The sequence below is a fragment of the Haliotis rubra genome, unplaced genomic scaffold (genome assembly GCF_003918875.1).
Source record: "Haliotis rubra isolate DU_JTF1 unplaced genomic scaffold, ASM391887v1 Scf445, whole genome shotgun sequence".
Taxonomy (NCBI): domain Eukaryota; kingdom Metazoa; phylum Mollusca; class Gastropoda; order Lepetellida; family Haliotidae; genus Haliotis; species Haliotis rubra.
Genome location: NW_025767130.1, coordinates 491,132 through 505,873, shown reverse-complemented (window position 1 = coordinate 505,873; position 14,742 = coordinate 491,132). Strand labels below are relative to the sequence as shown.

The window sequence follows — 14,742 nt, the reverse complement described above, 5'->3', positions numbered from 1 at the left end:
ATATGACTGAAATATTGTTGAGGTGATGATAAAATTGAACTCACTCAGTCTGTGAACGGTACACTGAATAATGTTACCCTCTTTGACATGAAGTATATTCATGTATTTTGTGAAATTGAATCTACTATGAAGAGAAAATTGTGTTTCAGTTACAGAGAATAGCAGCATTCAACTCCAGAAACTGTGCAAGTTCCAAGAGCATTCTTTCAGAATGAAGTAAGTACTAGTATGCAAGATAGATAACAATATAAGTATTGTTTACTGTTTAAGCATTACACAGTGTCATAATGTCAAGAGTTTACATTGGGGGTTCCTACTCCGTGTTCATTGTTCTTTCTGTATGGTTAGATTTGCTAAATTGCTAATGGCTGAAGGGATGGTGTAAATCCAGCTAGGGTCCATGCTAGTCTCTCGTACAGACCCTGAAGCAAATATATCCAAGAAAGCCCACACAAGTCTAGAAAATGTGGCAAGTCTAGATTTCCACAGCTTCTGAAAATGATGAAAGTCTCAGGGCTCCTTTTCATTATTTTTTTTTTTTTTTACTATGAACTTTTTTCAGTAAAATATGTTCATTTCAGAGACTAGTTGTTAGTCTTGGGTCCATGCAGGAAGCAAATGTACTGTAAGTCCCCATGGTCCCAGGTATGGTGATCTACCTTCAGTTGTTGGCAATCTATAGCCGGTTTTTATTTTGTATTGTCATTTAAAAGTAACATATTTTAGATATAATTACTAGTCTTAAATTTATTTTTACTGTGATAATCTAGTTGTTTTACTGTCCTTCGTCGACAGATGTTTTATAATGTAATTGTGTTATTGTTAATTTATAACTGTTTAAGTGACTATAAATTTTAACTCAATCACTCACTCATTGTTCTTTCTCCGTGAGGTGAATCTTGTCATGTGTCTACAGAGCCTGACTCAGGGAAACTAGGGTAAGAACATGAAATATGTCTAGACTGTTCCTAGATCCTTGTTAAATGTGTTTTCAGCACTGATGTGTAGTCATGTACAGACTAAATCTAAGTTAAATGCGTATTCATATAATTCACCTTTAGTATTGCTTAGACTAACATAGGTAAATGGAACTGCCGTTCCTATTTATTCTTAAAAAATCCATGGTTTATAAGAAATGAGGAGGTGAGTGTTTATGGCTAGTGGGTAGTGGTAAAGTTTTTTTCAAACTCACCAATGTGGGCGAAGCATAAAAAGGTGTCCTCCTCACAGTGGTAACAGGAATGGGCGAGGAGAGTCACACAGATATCTGTATCACAAAGTTAAGGCAGGATTTGCTTCTTGTTACACACCTGTAAAGGTAAATGATGAGATACACGAACACTCACTCCACTCCACTCCACTCTACTCTACTATACAACAATCACACCGCCCACTCTGCTACTCTCCTGAACACTCCACTTATTCCTTATCAGTCAACTCAGTTCCTCTCGCACCACCCACTCACTCCACTCCACTCTACTCTACAACAACCACACCGCCCACTCTGCTCCTCTCCTAAGCACTCCACTTATTCCTTATCAATTAACTCTGTTTCTCTCGCACTACCCACTCACTCCACTCACACCACCAACTCCTCTACTCTCCGCCCACCTCACTTCACTGACTCTGTTCCACTACCTCTGCTCTGACTCCACCAACTCAACTCCAGTCACTCGAAACCTCTCCCCCTCAACTCACTCCAAACCTCTTCACTTGGTCCGCTCACCCAACCCTCTGTAATCACTCCTCTCCCCTCCTCTCGTCTCCACTTCCATCCACTTGACTCCGCACTTCTCCACTCTACTCAAGAACATTATGCTTGACTTACTCTACTGACCCCATTAATTCACTCGGTAGCCCCACTTCTAAGTACTACGTTTCACTCAAATCCTTCTAATACCATTGTACTCTACTCACTATTCTCCATTCCATTTGTTCCACCCACACACTTGCTCCACAACACGCCGCCCCACACCAAACATTCCTTTCTGGTGACTTCCGCTCCTCTTTACCACTCACTCACTCACTCACTGTGCTCAGCTCCTCTCCATTCACTCAGTCTGCTCTGCTCACTTAGCTCTGCTCAGCTCTGAACCATCGACTCTACTCCACTCCTTTCCTCCACTTCGCTCACCCACTCCGCTCATTAGTGAGTCTGCTCCACTTCAGTCCAACCAATGTCATTCCATTCCACTCCACTCTAGTTACTCCACCAACTCTGCTCCACTCACTCCGCTTACTCAGACTCAACTCCAGTCACTCCAAACCTCTCCCTTCCAACCACTCCACTTGCTCTGCTCTGCTCCACACACACCGCACACTCCTATCGCTCCGCTCTCCTCCACTCAACTTGATTCTACCCCACTCCATTTACTCAGCTCTGCTCACTCACTAACTCTAATGCGCTCTTCTCCCTCCACTCACACACTCTGCCCCGCCCCAGTCCACTCACACCACCCACTCTGCTCAGTTCCACTAAGTCTACCCACCCAACTCTGCTCCACACACACCACCCACTCCAATCACTCCACTTCCCTACGCTCTACTCAGATCCGCTCCACTCCACTGAACATCATTATGCTTTACTCTACTCACCCTACTAAATCACTCGCTAGCTCTACTGCTACCTACGACTCTCCACTCAAGACCACCCAGTACCATTCCACTCTACTCACTCTGTTCCATCCTACTTATGCCTCTCTACTCATGTCACTCTGCTCTAATCCCCTCACTTGCTCCACGACATGCCATGACTCTCCGCTTCACTCCACTCATTCCCTTCCAGTCAGCTCCTCTCGCACTACCCACTCCGCTCATTCACTCAACTCCATGCTCGACTCTACTCCACTCTCCAACTCCATTTCCTGCGCTCTACTCCTTCATTTACTCCTCAGACCGCCTCCGTGGTGTAGTGGTTAGACCGTCCACCCGAAGAGCAGAAGGTCGTCATACCAAAAGACGTTAAAATATGGTACTTGTTTGTCCCTGCCTGGCGTTCGGCATTAATGGGTGCAACAAGGACTGGTCGGCTCGGAGTCAGTTTAATGTGTCTGAGTGGGATATTCATGCTTCACTGTGGCATGGTACCTCAGTGAGCTAGCACTATAAAACCAGCTTAAGTCTAGGCTAGTACAAGCAGCCGCACATACACATATAGACTAAGGCTTAGTCTCTGAATACATATAATTTTTATAGTAACAAACAAGCCCATTTATATTGAAAAGGAGCCCTAGGGAGACCAGAGATTCAGACTGACCTGAGGAAATCTAGACTTGCTTTATTTAGGGCTTTAGCACTGCAGAGAGGGCTTGGCAGTAGGGAAAATAATGTGGTGCAGGGACTGTGAGACAGACTAATACACATACTCACGCATGCCCGTCATCATAGGAGCGAAATATTCTCCAGCGCGACGTTAAACCCAATTTCACCTCACCTCATTTACTCCTCTCCACCCACTCAGTCCGTCCCTTACCGTGCTCTGCTCTGCTGCCCTCCACTCGATTCAATACCATTCCCTTCCACAACGCTCACTCCGCTCCACTCACTCTTATCCACCCACTCTTATCCACCCACTCTTATCCACTCACTCCTCCAGGTCCACTCACACACATTACCCATACTCTATGCACCGCTCTAATTCACTCGCTAGCTCTACTGCTATGTACTACCCTCCACCCCAGCCCACCCAATACCATTCCACTCCACTCACTTTGCTCCATTCTACTCGTGCCAATCTGCTCTAATCAGCAACCTCCGCTCCACTCCTCACGATATGCCCCTCTGCCCCTCCGCACTTCCCACTCCACTCCATGCTACTTACTCCACTCTTCTCCCTACGCTCTGTGCTCTGCGGGGCGGTGGGGTAGCCTAGTGGTTAAAGCGTTGGCTTGTCACGCCGAAGACCCGGGTTCAAATCCCCACATGGGTACAATGTGTGAAGCCCATTTCTGGTGTACCCCGCTATGATGTTGCTGGAATATTGCTAAAAGCGGCGTAAAACCAAACTCAGTCAGTCAGTCAGTCTGTGCTCCGCTCCCCTCCATTCACTCACTCTGCTCCACCGCAGTCCACGCCATTCAATACCATTCTGCTGCGCTCAGCTCCGATCCACCACTCTACTCCGCTCACTCCTCTCCGTTTCACTCACTTGCGCACTCCACTCCACTGCACTCAACTACATTCATAACTCTCACAACACCCGCTCACTCACTTCACTCAACTCCACTTTGCTCTGCTCCTCTTCACACATTTGGCTCCATTCAGCACCAATCCACCAGCTCTACTCAATCAGTTCACTTGAAGTTACTTCTTCCACTCCACTCACTCACTTGCTCCGCTTCTTTCCCTTCTGCTCAGCTCCTCTTCTCACACAACTCCACTCTACTCAACCGCCTCCGTGGTGTAGTGGTTAGAGCGTCCACCCGGAGAGCGGAAGGTCACAGGTTCTATCCCTGACCGCGTCATACCAAAAGACGTTAAGATATGGTACTTGTTGGTTCCTGCCTGGCGCTCGGCATTAATGGGTACAACAAGGACTGGTCGGCTCGGAGTCAGTATACTGTGTCTGAGTGGGGTATTCATGCTTCACTGCGGCATGGTATCTCAGTGGGCTAGCACTATAAAACCAGCTTAAGTCTGGGCTAGTACAAGCAGCCACGCATACACACGCATGCACGTCGTCATATGAGCGAAATATTCTCAAGCACGACGTAAAACCCAACTTCACCTCACCTCACCACTCTACTCACTCCGTTCCACTTCCTGCACTTCACTCATAGGCTCACTCTCTCTCTCACTCACTCACTCACTCACTCTCACTCACTCTCTCTCACTCACTCTCTCTCTCTCACACACACACAGACACACACAGAGAGTCATTTTCTGATTGAGAAATTGAAGAACCTGAATTACAAGCATCTCAACAATGAAGGCTGATGTTAATTTCCAATTCTGTGTAAATGACAAACTCTAAATTGTGGATTGATTGACTTTTTAAAGTGACACAGATGCCATATCTTCATTACGTTTCGGAGTTATCATGTATGGAGTTTCATGTACAAAATGGACACACATTAAGTAGAATTTCTGTTCATTCTTGTGAGAATCTTACTGGAATTTCAAGATTTCCTCTGGGCTGATGATACTGAATGACATTTCAAACTTCAAACTATTATCATCTGTCACATGTCCTTGACCAGAATCAGAAGTGGAATACAGCCTTTAAAACTTGCAGTTAATCAAATTTCAAAATTCCTTTTGGACTGATGATAGTAAATAGCACTTCAAACCTGTGAGCAAATTCTGAATGTACTGGGTCAGTAGTTCTTATTTTCAGAGATGTATTACTTTTATTATTAGTCACAACAGAAGTGACTTAAAGCCTTTAAATCCTACAGTTTAAGAAATTTCATACTTTCCTCTTAACTTATGGTAGAACATAATAATACAAACTTGGGAGCAAATTCTGAATGAAACGAGGTAACAGTAGTATTTGATCCATCAATATTACTCGCAGGCCCGAGATTGTCTCCCCTGTGTCAAGGACGAAAGCCTCGATTTCACAACATAAAATAGAAATAAAGCCACCCTTAACCAAGAGTGGGATTATGCCTTAAACATCTACAGTTGGATCTATTGTATGAGGCAGGTAGAGTGTTTTTGTACTATTAATGTGTTAGTGAGTTGTGTGAAGTAACCTTTAGTATGTTGAGGGAAACAGTAATTGTGTGATTTGTGTGAACTGTGTGATTTGTGTGAACTGTGTGCAGTGTGTGAACTGTGTGCAGTGTGTGAAATGTGTGCAGTGTGTGAACTGTGTGCAGTGTGTGAAATGTGTGCAGTGTGTGAACTGTGTGAACTGTGTCCAGTGTGTGATGCCCTTGACTCAAAGTTGAACAGGTGTGAGTGTAAACTGTAAAGATATTTCTTGTTATTTATCTGATAAAGCTATTCTTGATTCATACTTGTGATGTGTTCTTACTCCATATTGTGACCATTTCTGCTTGAATAAAGTTGACTAAAAACTACAATAATGGAATCCAAAGATGTTGATTGTTAAATTATGTGTGAAACTTGAGACATGCAGAAAGTACATTTAACAAGTCAATATGGCCAATGTTTAGAGAATTTAAACTGTATTACTATTCATATGCCCTTCATTCGTAGTAGATCATATTTCAGACTTGTAGAAAGCAGACTATGAGAGCAAATAGGCCATTAGTTAGATTCAATCATGTATGTCTTTGACCAGAAGAGGGATAATGTCACTTAAGTCTAATACTCACAGCATAATCATCACATTTAAAAACTGTGGGCTGAATCTGAAACAGGACAATATTGTATATTTTCAGAGAATCTTTACAATATTAGTATTATACATGCCCATTCAACCAGAAGAGGGATTACACCATACAATCTACAATCAATGGAATCTTCAGATTTCATTTTGGTTGCTCATAGCAAATCACACTTCGTGTTGAAGAGCAGACTGGGCTGATCTACAATGCATTTTTTTTTTCTTATTACTTGTATTTCTTCGACCCGTGAAGATCCGGGGTAGAATAGGTCTTCAGCAACCGATGTGCTTGCCATAAAAGGCGACTATGCTTGTCGTAAGAGGCGACCAACGGGATCAGGTGGTCAGTTTCGCTGACTTGGTTGACACATGTCATCGGTTCCCAATTGCGCAGATCGATGCTCATGCTGTTGATCACTGGATTGTCTGGTCCAGACTCGATTATTTACAGACCGCCGCGATATAGCTGGGATATTGCTGAGCGTGGCGTACAACTAAACTCACTCATCCACTTATATTTCTTCAACCAGAAGTGTTTGAAGTGGAACAAGTTTAAATTCTATATTTTAATGGAATTTGTGATTTTCTTTTGGGTTCCTATATTTCATACTCATGGCCAAAATCTGAAAGCAGAGGGTGACTGTTGCATGGTAAAATTTCCTTGACAACCCTTATTAGACAAATTACCTAATCAAAATGTGGCATTAATTGTTTTCCTTTGTTTGTTGTTTGTTGCTACACCGTGACCGTGTGTTTGTTGTTGCTACACCGTGTGTTTGTTGCTACACCATGTGTTTGTTGTTGCTACACCGTGTGTTTGTTGTTGCTACTCCGCGTGTTTGTTGTTGCTACACCGTGTGTTTGTTGTTGCTACACCGTGTGTTTGTTGTTGCTACACCGTGTGTTTGTTGTTGCTACACCGTGTGTTTGTTGTTGCTACACCGTGTGTTTGTTGTTGCTACACCGTGTGTTTGTTGTTGCTACACCGTGTGTTTGTTGTTGCTACACCGTGTGTTTGTTGTTGCTACACCGTGTGTTTGTTGTTGCTACACCGTGTGTTTGTTGTTGCTACACCGTGTGTTTGTTGTTGCTACACCGTTTGTTGTTTGTTTGTTGTTGCTACACCGTGTGTTTGTTGTTGCTACACCGTGTGTTTGTTGTTGCTACACCGTGTGTTTGTTGCTACACCATGTGTTTGTTGCTACACCGTGTGTTTGTTGCTACACCACCGTGTTTGTAGACTAAGGCTTAGTCTCTGAATATATATAATTTTGATAGTAACAAACAAGCCCATTTATATTGAAAAGGAGCCCTAAGGAGACCAGAGATTCAGACTGACCTGAGGAAATCTAGACTTGCTTTATTTAGGGCTTTAGCACTGCAGAGAGGGCTTGGCAGTAGGGAAAATAATGTGGTTCAGGGACTGTGAGACAGACTACCGTGTTTGTTGCTACACCGTGTGTTTGTTGCTACACCGTGTGTTTGTTGCTACACCGTGTGTTTGTTGCTACACCGTGCAATATTCCAGCTACAGTGGTTCGCCATAAGTGGGTCATCATTGGTGTAATTCCCATAGACTTGCATGTTAATTAACTCCCGACTTGTTATGGTCTCATGATCCCTTCATTAAAGTTTATATGTAACTTTGACATTGTTATCGTACTTATCAACTGGGGTAATATTTTGACAATGCACATTTTCTTTATGTGGCTAGTATATATACAGGCCTTTCATGTCACCATCTGACCATGTGGGACGTGCAAAATATTTCTCATGTTGTAATCTTCTTATTTCACAGGTAAGCACCCCCCAGGTAAGCGGGGGCGAGAGAGAGAATGATCTTTATGGAAAAGCGTGTACAATGTGTATACCACCGCACCCCCTAAACTTTTCTAATAAGGGTATTTCTTCCCTTGATACATTATGGTATTTTCCAACTTCAATGTGTAATTTATGTGACGATTTTCTAAAGGTGGTATAATTTTTCTAATGGGATTATTTCTTATATTTAAGTTCATTTCATCGCCAAATTGTTGCTTAATTTAAATGGAAAGCTTTGCATTATTAGATATATCTTCATGCCATTTCTGAAGGAAACTATCAATCAGTCTTTGCTTAAAGGTAACAATGTATTATGGTAAACACAAAAGGGGTCTGCCCACACATAACCAAACCCATCTGAACTTCTCAAATTGTCTTACACTCGAAGTAGATTGACAGAAATGTGATTTACTATGGATAATGACAATTTAATGTCGAATTCAAGAAAATGTATAATGAAAATGAAAACGTATAAATAACTGTATTTATATTTTTGTATGTGCCCAAATTAAAGAGCTTCCAAGTATGCAAAACCATGACAATCTTTAATGTTTTTACATACATTATTAACTTCCAACCTCTTTTAAAATATATGTGGATGAATATGTGGAGTATGAGCTAAGTGAGAAGACTTTCATCTTATCAGGTCTGTAGATAAGATTGTATTTTGTCAGTGAAATATGTTGTATGTTTGTTTACCCAAATAGATTATATTGTCATATAAATGCCATGTCAGGTTCAGATGTCCCAGTCCAGTAGATTTTTTTTCCGCCGGACAAACAAATTTGTGTATATCACACTGTACCAGTGTCTAGTTGACTTTCCAATGGTAATTATGTTGTTTATTTAAAAAGTCATCAAGAAAATCAATCGGTATAGTGGAAAAATTATCAGGCCAAGAGATTTTACATGTGCCACTGTACCGGAGTACACTAGCTATTTTTAAGTTATTTCCACCCCTGAGGTTAATCCTTTTCACCTGCCAGATGTCAATGGTTTTGTATCATGCCTTTTTACACAGAAACAAATACTCTCCACTGCCTAACAATATTACTTGTATGCATGTACTATGGGTATGTGAAGTGCAAATAAAGATAAAGTCAAAGGTAAAGTTCACAAATTTATTCATTTGCATAAAAACAACCTAACCATGTAATTTTCAGGTTTGAGGATGTCTTGTAGTCTGAGGCCAGAGAAATATCAACAAACCATTGCCAGACCATTTTCAGTAAGGCATAAATATAAACATCTCAAGTTTGTAACAATCACGGAGCAAAGTTTATTCATAAGATTACTGTGAAAAATGATCATCATTCTTTTATATATGTTCTTTGTATACAATGTATTCATGTAAATAAATCTGTCTTTAATGGCCAGTGGTCTCTTGTTCTACCTGACTAAGCTACCCCTTATTATACATAAAATATGTCATGTGTTGATGATGATGATACAAGGAACCAGACAGCAGGTAATGACGAGGTTATAGAGGCTCCATTCAGAACCACAACAGAAATGCAAATGACATATTGAAAAAGTCAAGCAGTCTGTTGAAAGGCTTGTCTTGAATTTACTCTATTTGGCCATCCAGAATCTTGACTTTTGTTGGGTGACCAAGCCTTCCTTAACAAGGGGTTTAAAGTAGGGGTGACGCGATACGCGAATGTATCAATGCATCGATACATTTTTACTGACGATACGATACGTGATACATGCTTACGTGTATCGATTCCTATTTTAAAACTTTATCGATTCAAATTTTTATGCTATATCCATCTCCGTCAAAGTCTTGATAGTAAAATTATACGAGACGGCTCCGATAAATAGATGTAGCTAGCTTTACTTAAAAAACAGGTTGGAAACTAACAGCTTTTGTGATTGGCTAGACTATTTCGATGGACCAATCAGCGAGCGCCTACGTTGCCGGTAAGGTAATGCTATGAAAAGGAGCGAAAATTATGTATCGCGATGCGTATCGTATCGTGACCTTAAAATCGTGATACGTATCGTATCGTGAGATTGGTGTATCGTGACACCCCTAGTTTAAAGCTCTTGGTAAGCGGCAGAGGTTTAATTTGGAAATGCTTGTCTGCATCTTTCTTTGCTGATGGGTAGTTTGGCAAAGCTCTTCTCCTTTCTATTACAGCCCGCTGCAGGTCTTCAGCATAGCCTGCATGATACAAAATAGGAAATAACAATGTCACTGTAAACAATTATACAAGATACAGGCAAGACAACACAGGTTATGTTTGTTTTCTGTTTGTTATCATGTGCAGATTTAATTATGTATTTTGGTGCATAAGATCAAGAGACAAATATCACATGCTAAAGGCCTCTCTGAAAACAAAGTATAATTCAAACAAAATTTGTTATCAGACAAAAGGAATAAATTTGCTCCAGTCTTACTTATGTATGTATAAAATCTGCAGTTCTAAACTTACTGGGGTGGTGGGGTAGCCTATTGGTTAAAGCGTTGGCTCGTCATGCCGAAGACCCGGGTTCGAATCCCCACATGGGTACAATGTGTGAAGCCCACTTATGGTGTCCCCTGCCGTGATGTTGCTGGAATATTGCTAAAAGCGACGTAAAACCAAACTCAGTCAGTCAGTCAGTCAGTCTAAACTTACTGAATGAAACTGGTTGTTTATCAGGTTTGACAACGGCATCCTCTCCTTTCTTTGATTTGGGATACATCATCTTCCATCTTGAATTGCCCTCATGATCTGTTGCTTGTTCATGGTTTCCATTTTCATTGAAATGCGAGGAACATTTTGAAATAGTCAAATTTTGCTTGATAACTGAAAAAATGTATGTCATTGCAATGGTTATAGAACATACTTCTACAAAGTGTAAACCAAGCATCACAGCTTCCATCTAGAACACCACATAGCAATTAGTGGCTTCTGTAATGTATTTATTGTAGAAATACTAAGTGAATATTATGAAATATTGTATGGGCTCTCTGCATATCTCACCTTGCCACCATTGCAGCATAAAAGCAGTGGGTGTTCTTAGGCGCAGAGTGATTTATTACACTGTGGAAAACCTCCAATGCTTTAGTCTGATACACTGGAGACTGGTTTGGCAAATCTCTCACAAGGTAACCACTGCTGACAACCTCCATGAAAGCTTTATATGGTTTAGAACCTGTAAAAACAAAATTGCTACTTCATTCATGTTATCATGGTTAATGGCATGTGTACCCTTATAGTATTGTAACACTCCCTGTAAATTAATGCCTGACTGTGTGTATAACCGATGAATTGGTCGATTGAAATGCTGTTAATGTTCAGGGCTCGATTTAGTGCCTTGTTCCTTACACTGGTGCTAACCATTATTACAAAGTGTAACCTAGTCTAAATTTTTGAGGGGGTAAACTTCTAAATAAAACATCTAAATAATTCAATAGCATATTTCACTAATTACATATTGCAATGAAAGCAATGGAATTTGGCTCGTGCAACATTTTATCTTTGGTTACACCTGGTGCAAGTAGGTTAACAACTCTTCAATCGAGCCCTGATGTTAAAGTATATTTTTAAAAAAACTAACCTTCTTTCAACTATAGTCTTTCCTCAGTCAGTGGTCCATGCTCGCTCGCACTGCTTGAACTTGGGTGAGTGTCCTTCATGTTTGTTTGCAACATGATTTGTCACTGACAACCATTTATCGACTTTCATATCTGGTTCATCTTTACATGCTGCTGCTACCTATTACATATGGTTTGTCGTCGACTTGATCCAAGGACGGATTGCTGCACATCCACTTTTTGGGGCTGCTGCTTCCAGTTTCTTCCCAACTGCTGGCATCAATTGGAATATGTAATTTAGTGGTAGAAAACAGTTTTCATATCCAAATAGTCCACAGCACATTTCACATATTTACAATATTTATGTAAAATACTAGTAGCTAACCCAATTTTATCAGTGGTATTTTTTATGTTAACAATATGATCACAAGATAATTTTATGAATGCCGGCAAACAGTTATTGATGTATATCAAGAATCTGTATCATAAACAGATTAACACAAACTATATGTGTATGCTCACCTTTGGTTCCATGCCAAACATCAAAGTAATGTTTCTTGTCTTTATGCTCCTCTCTGATGTATTTCTTCACTGAGACATGGCGATCTGTGATGACTTCCTTAATGGCACACCCTTTCTGTTCAAGAAATGACAATCCTCGCTTCAGTCCCTCAAGTTCCATGTGATGTGAATTCTTCACTTCATTGCTCTGAAATGAAAACGAGAACATATCAATCACTGAATTGTCTGCTCCAGATTTGATTTATTATAGGTTGCAGTTATATATAGCTGGAATAGTGCTGCAAGCAGCATCAAGCAGAACACCTCTTGTCAATATTGCTACCTGCCCCCCTGCATGTTATGTACAAAAGAAAGGGGGGAGGGGGTCAAGTAGGTGATATTTTGAACATTAAAAAAGGGTTTGAATAATTTCAACATCATTTCTCTTCTACCTATAGTGAATAAGATGAGGCACAAACTGTCCCACATTTTTCAACATTAAAATTTTATTATCAAAATATTGGCATAGTTTACTTTTGTTTCGAGGGACGAGTGCACAGAGATGTACACACAGGTGTGCGAGAAAGGCTCACCACAGGTAAATTAATCAATAGCTATTTGCACTCCTACCTCGTAACAAATAGTGAACTGTGATAATATTTTTATGATATTTTATTAAACAACTCTTTTATTATTAAATCATAATCCATGAAATTAAAATTTCACAATGGTAGAGCAGAGACAATATATTATATGGTCTCTGGGTAGAGCAATTATAATGCACCATGCCAAATTAGAAAACGATTGTACTTGAAGTGTTTTGACCAAACACCGTCACGAAACGTTTTCTACCATTGGGGACATGGTTTATGCCGGGTGGCTGCATACGGCGGTCTGTCAGGTATGACCAGCGATTTTATACATGTCACGTGATCAGAGACCCGCATTGTCACCTGTTGCTCATGTTTTCAGTCTGAGGCGAGCGTCGGGAAGGACGGTTGGGACTCACTGCGGTGGGCTAGCATTTCACGTTGAGTGTACAGTGGCTAGTACATTCATGAGAAATCGAAGCATCAGCCATGAATGCTCATTGTTTTTCCGACATGTTCTCCACCGTTCACGGCTTCCTATAAACAGTCGCTCCGCCTCACGCCTGTGCCTGTAAGTACTCGACAAACAGGTAGCCATGTTGTATATTCCCGTATCGTCTAGACTTGCAGCGTGTATCGCATGGTATTACACGAGGGTAGTGTATCGTACACGACTGTGATGTATCGTACACGACTGTAGTGTATCGTCGACTGGTCTACGTGGTGGGGAGGGAGTTATCTGTGTATATCACCAGGTAAGATGGAGGCGATCATTTAGTAGCGCGGCTCGTGTGTTGAGTCGTCGTGACCTAAATCCGCTCCCGCCATCAAGCCACATGTTCGGGCATAGTCGGTATCAATCTATCTCGTTCCGCCCATTGACGACAGGTTTTTTACGGTTTAATGTATAGAGTATTTTCATCACGGTATGGCTGGAATATTTGGGGTGTTCATTTTTTTGCCTGCATGTAAACGTGTAACAATTGTATACTAAACTCATGTCATATTTGATTACGTTTAATGACGGAGTTCACTAATCATTATGAACTGTGTTCAGCGTGGTCAGTGAATAACCTTGGTGGTGAGTGAACTCCACTTACTCTAACAGACTATAATTGTGCAAGCAAAAGGATAATACAGTTTTTTGCTGAACACGTGGCGTGTGAACAGCCACACCATCGCCGTGATCGTGGTGATCCTTGCCGGCAGGTATTGCTCAGAAAAGTAATCACCAGACCCAGATCCTAGCTACAACAATGGGATAGAACTGTTGTTTGGGTCGGACCAGCGAGGACAGGGCTAACATTTCCGTGCGTGTTCTGCTCGTCATAGGCGAGAGAGGCGTAGAAGGTATCATTAGGTGACAATATGTCCAGGAATGTCACCACTAGCGTCACTGCTATTTGTGTGAAGAAATCACCTCCTAATACACTTTATTACACACGTAGTGTGTAAAGTGAAATTATAATTTCATTAGTAAATATGGTAGATGTGATATTGGTATCTGCATCATGATATCCAGAAGTAGGCCATATTTAAAGCTAGTGAGGCAAATTACCCATAAACCCTTCTTCGTAAGGGCCGAAATTAGAAAAGTACACTGAGTAAAGGAAAAACATTTAATCAGATCATCGAATTCGAACTTCCAACGAAAAAAACCTACATAGGGTCAGTGGCCACTCAAGTCATCCAGTGGGACGCCCTCCTCTTCCTGGCCAGCTCCGCTCTTGTCCAGACCCACAGCACTCAACTGCAAGCAAAGAGCATAGCATTATCAACTATGACTTGGTTGAATCACTTAGATCAATCCAAAACTGTAATATGTTTTAAAATCCATTAAGATTGACATAAATTCAATAAAGTTCCTGGAATGAAGCTAAATCTTAGCAATGCAGTAATTCTGAGAAATGCAAAACAATCTTGGCAATTCAGGGTGGGAGACAGGGTAGGGAATATCACATCTACTATACTACCCATCAAAAGTTATGGCAATGTCAGTATCTTGGAGG

At 41.1% G+C, this 14,742-nt stretch overlaps 1 protein-coding gene across 1 annotated transcript; it reads right to left on the bottom strand.

The window, feature by feature from the left end:
• Positions 1-10,122: 10,122 nt before the first annotated feature.
• Positions 10,123-13,007, bottom strand: LOC124289621 (the record flags this gene model as incomplete). Its single annotated transcript, XM_046726225.1, has 6 exons — positions 12,996-13,007; positions 12,165-12,351; positions 11,831-11,912; positions 11,094-11,277; positions 10,741-10,987; positions 10,123-10,283 (listed from the first exon to the last, which is right to left on the bottom strand). Coding segments are annotated over exons 1-6 (873 nt in total), but the record flags the coding sequence as incomplete, so codon positions are not given.
• Between the last annotated feature and the right edge of the window lie 1,735 nt (positions 13,008-14,742).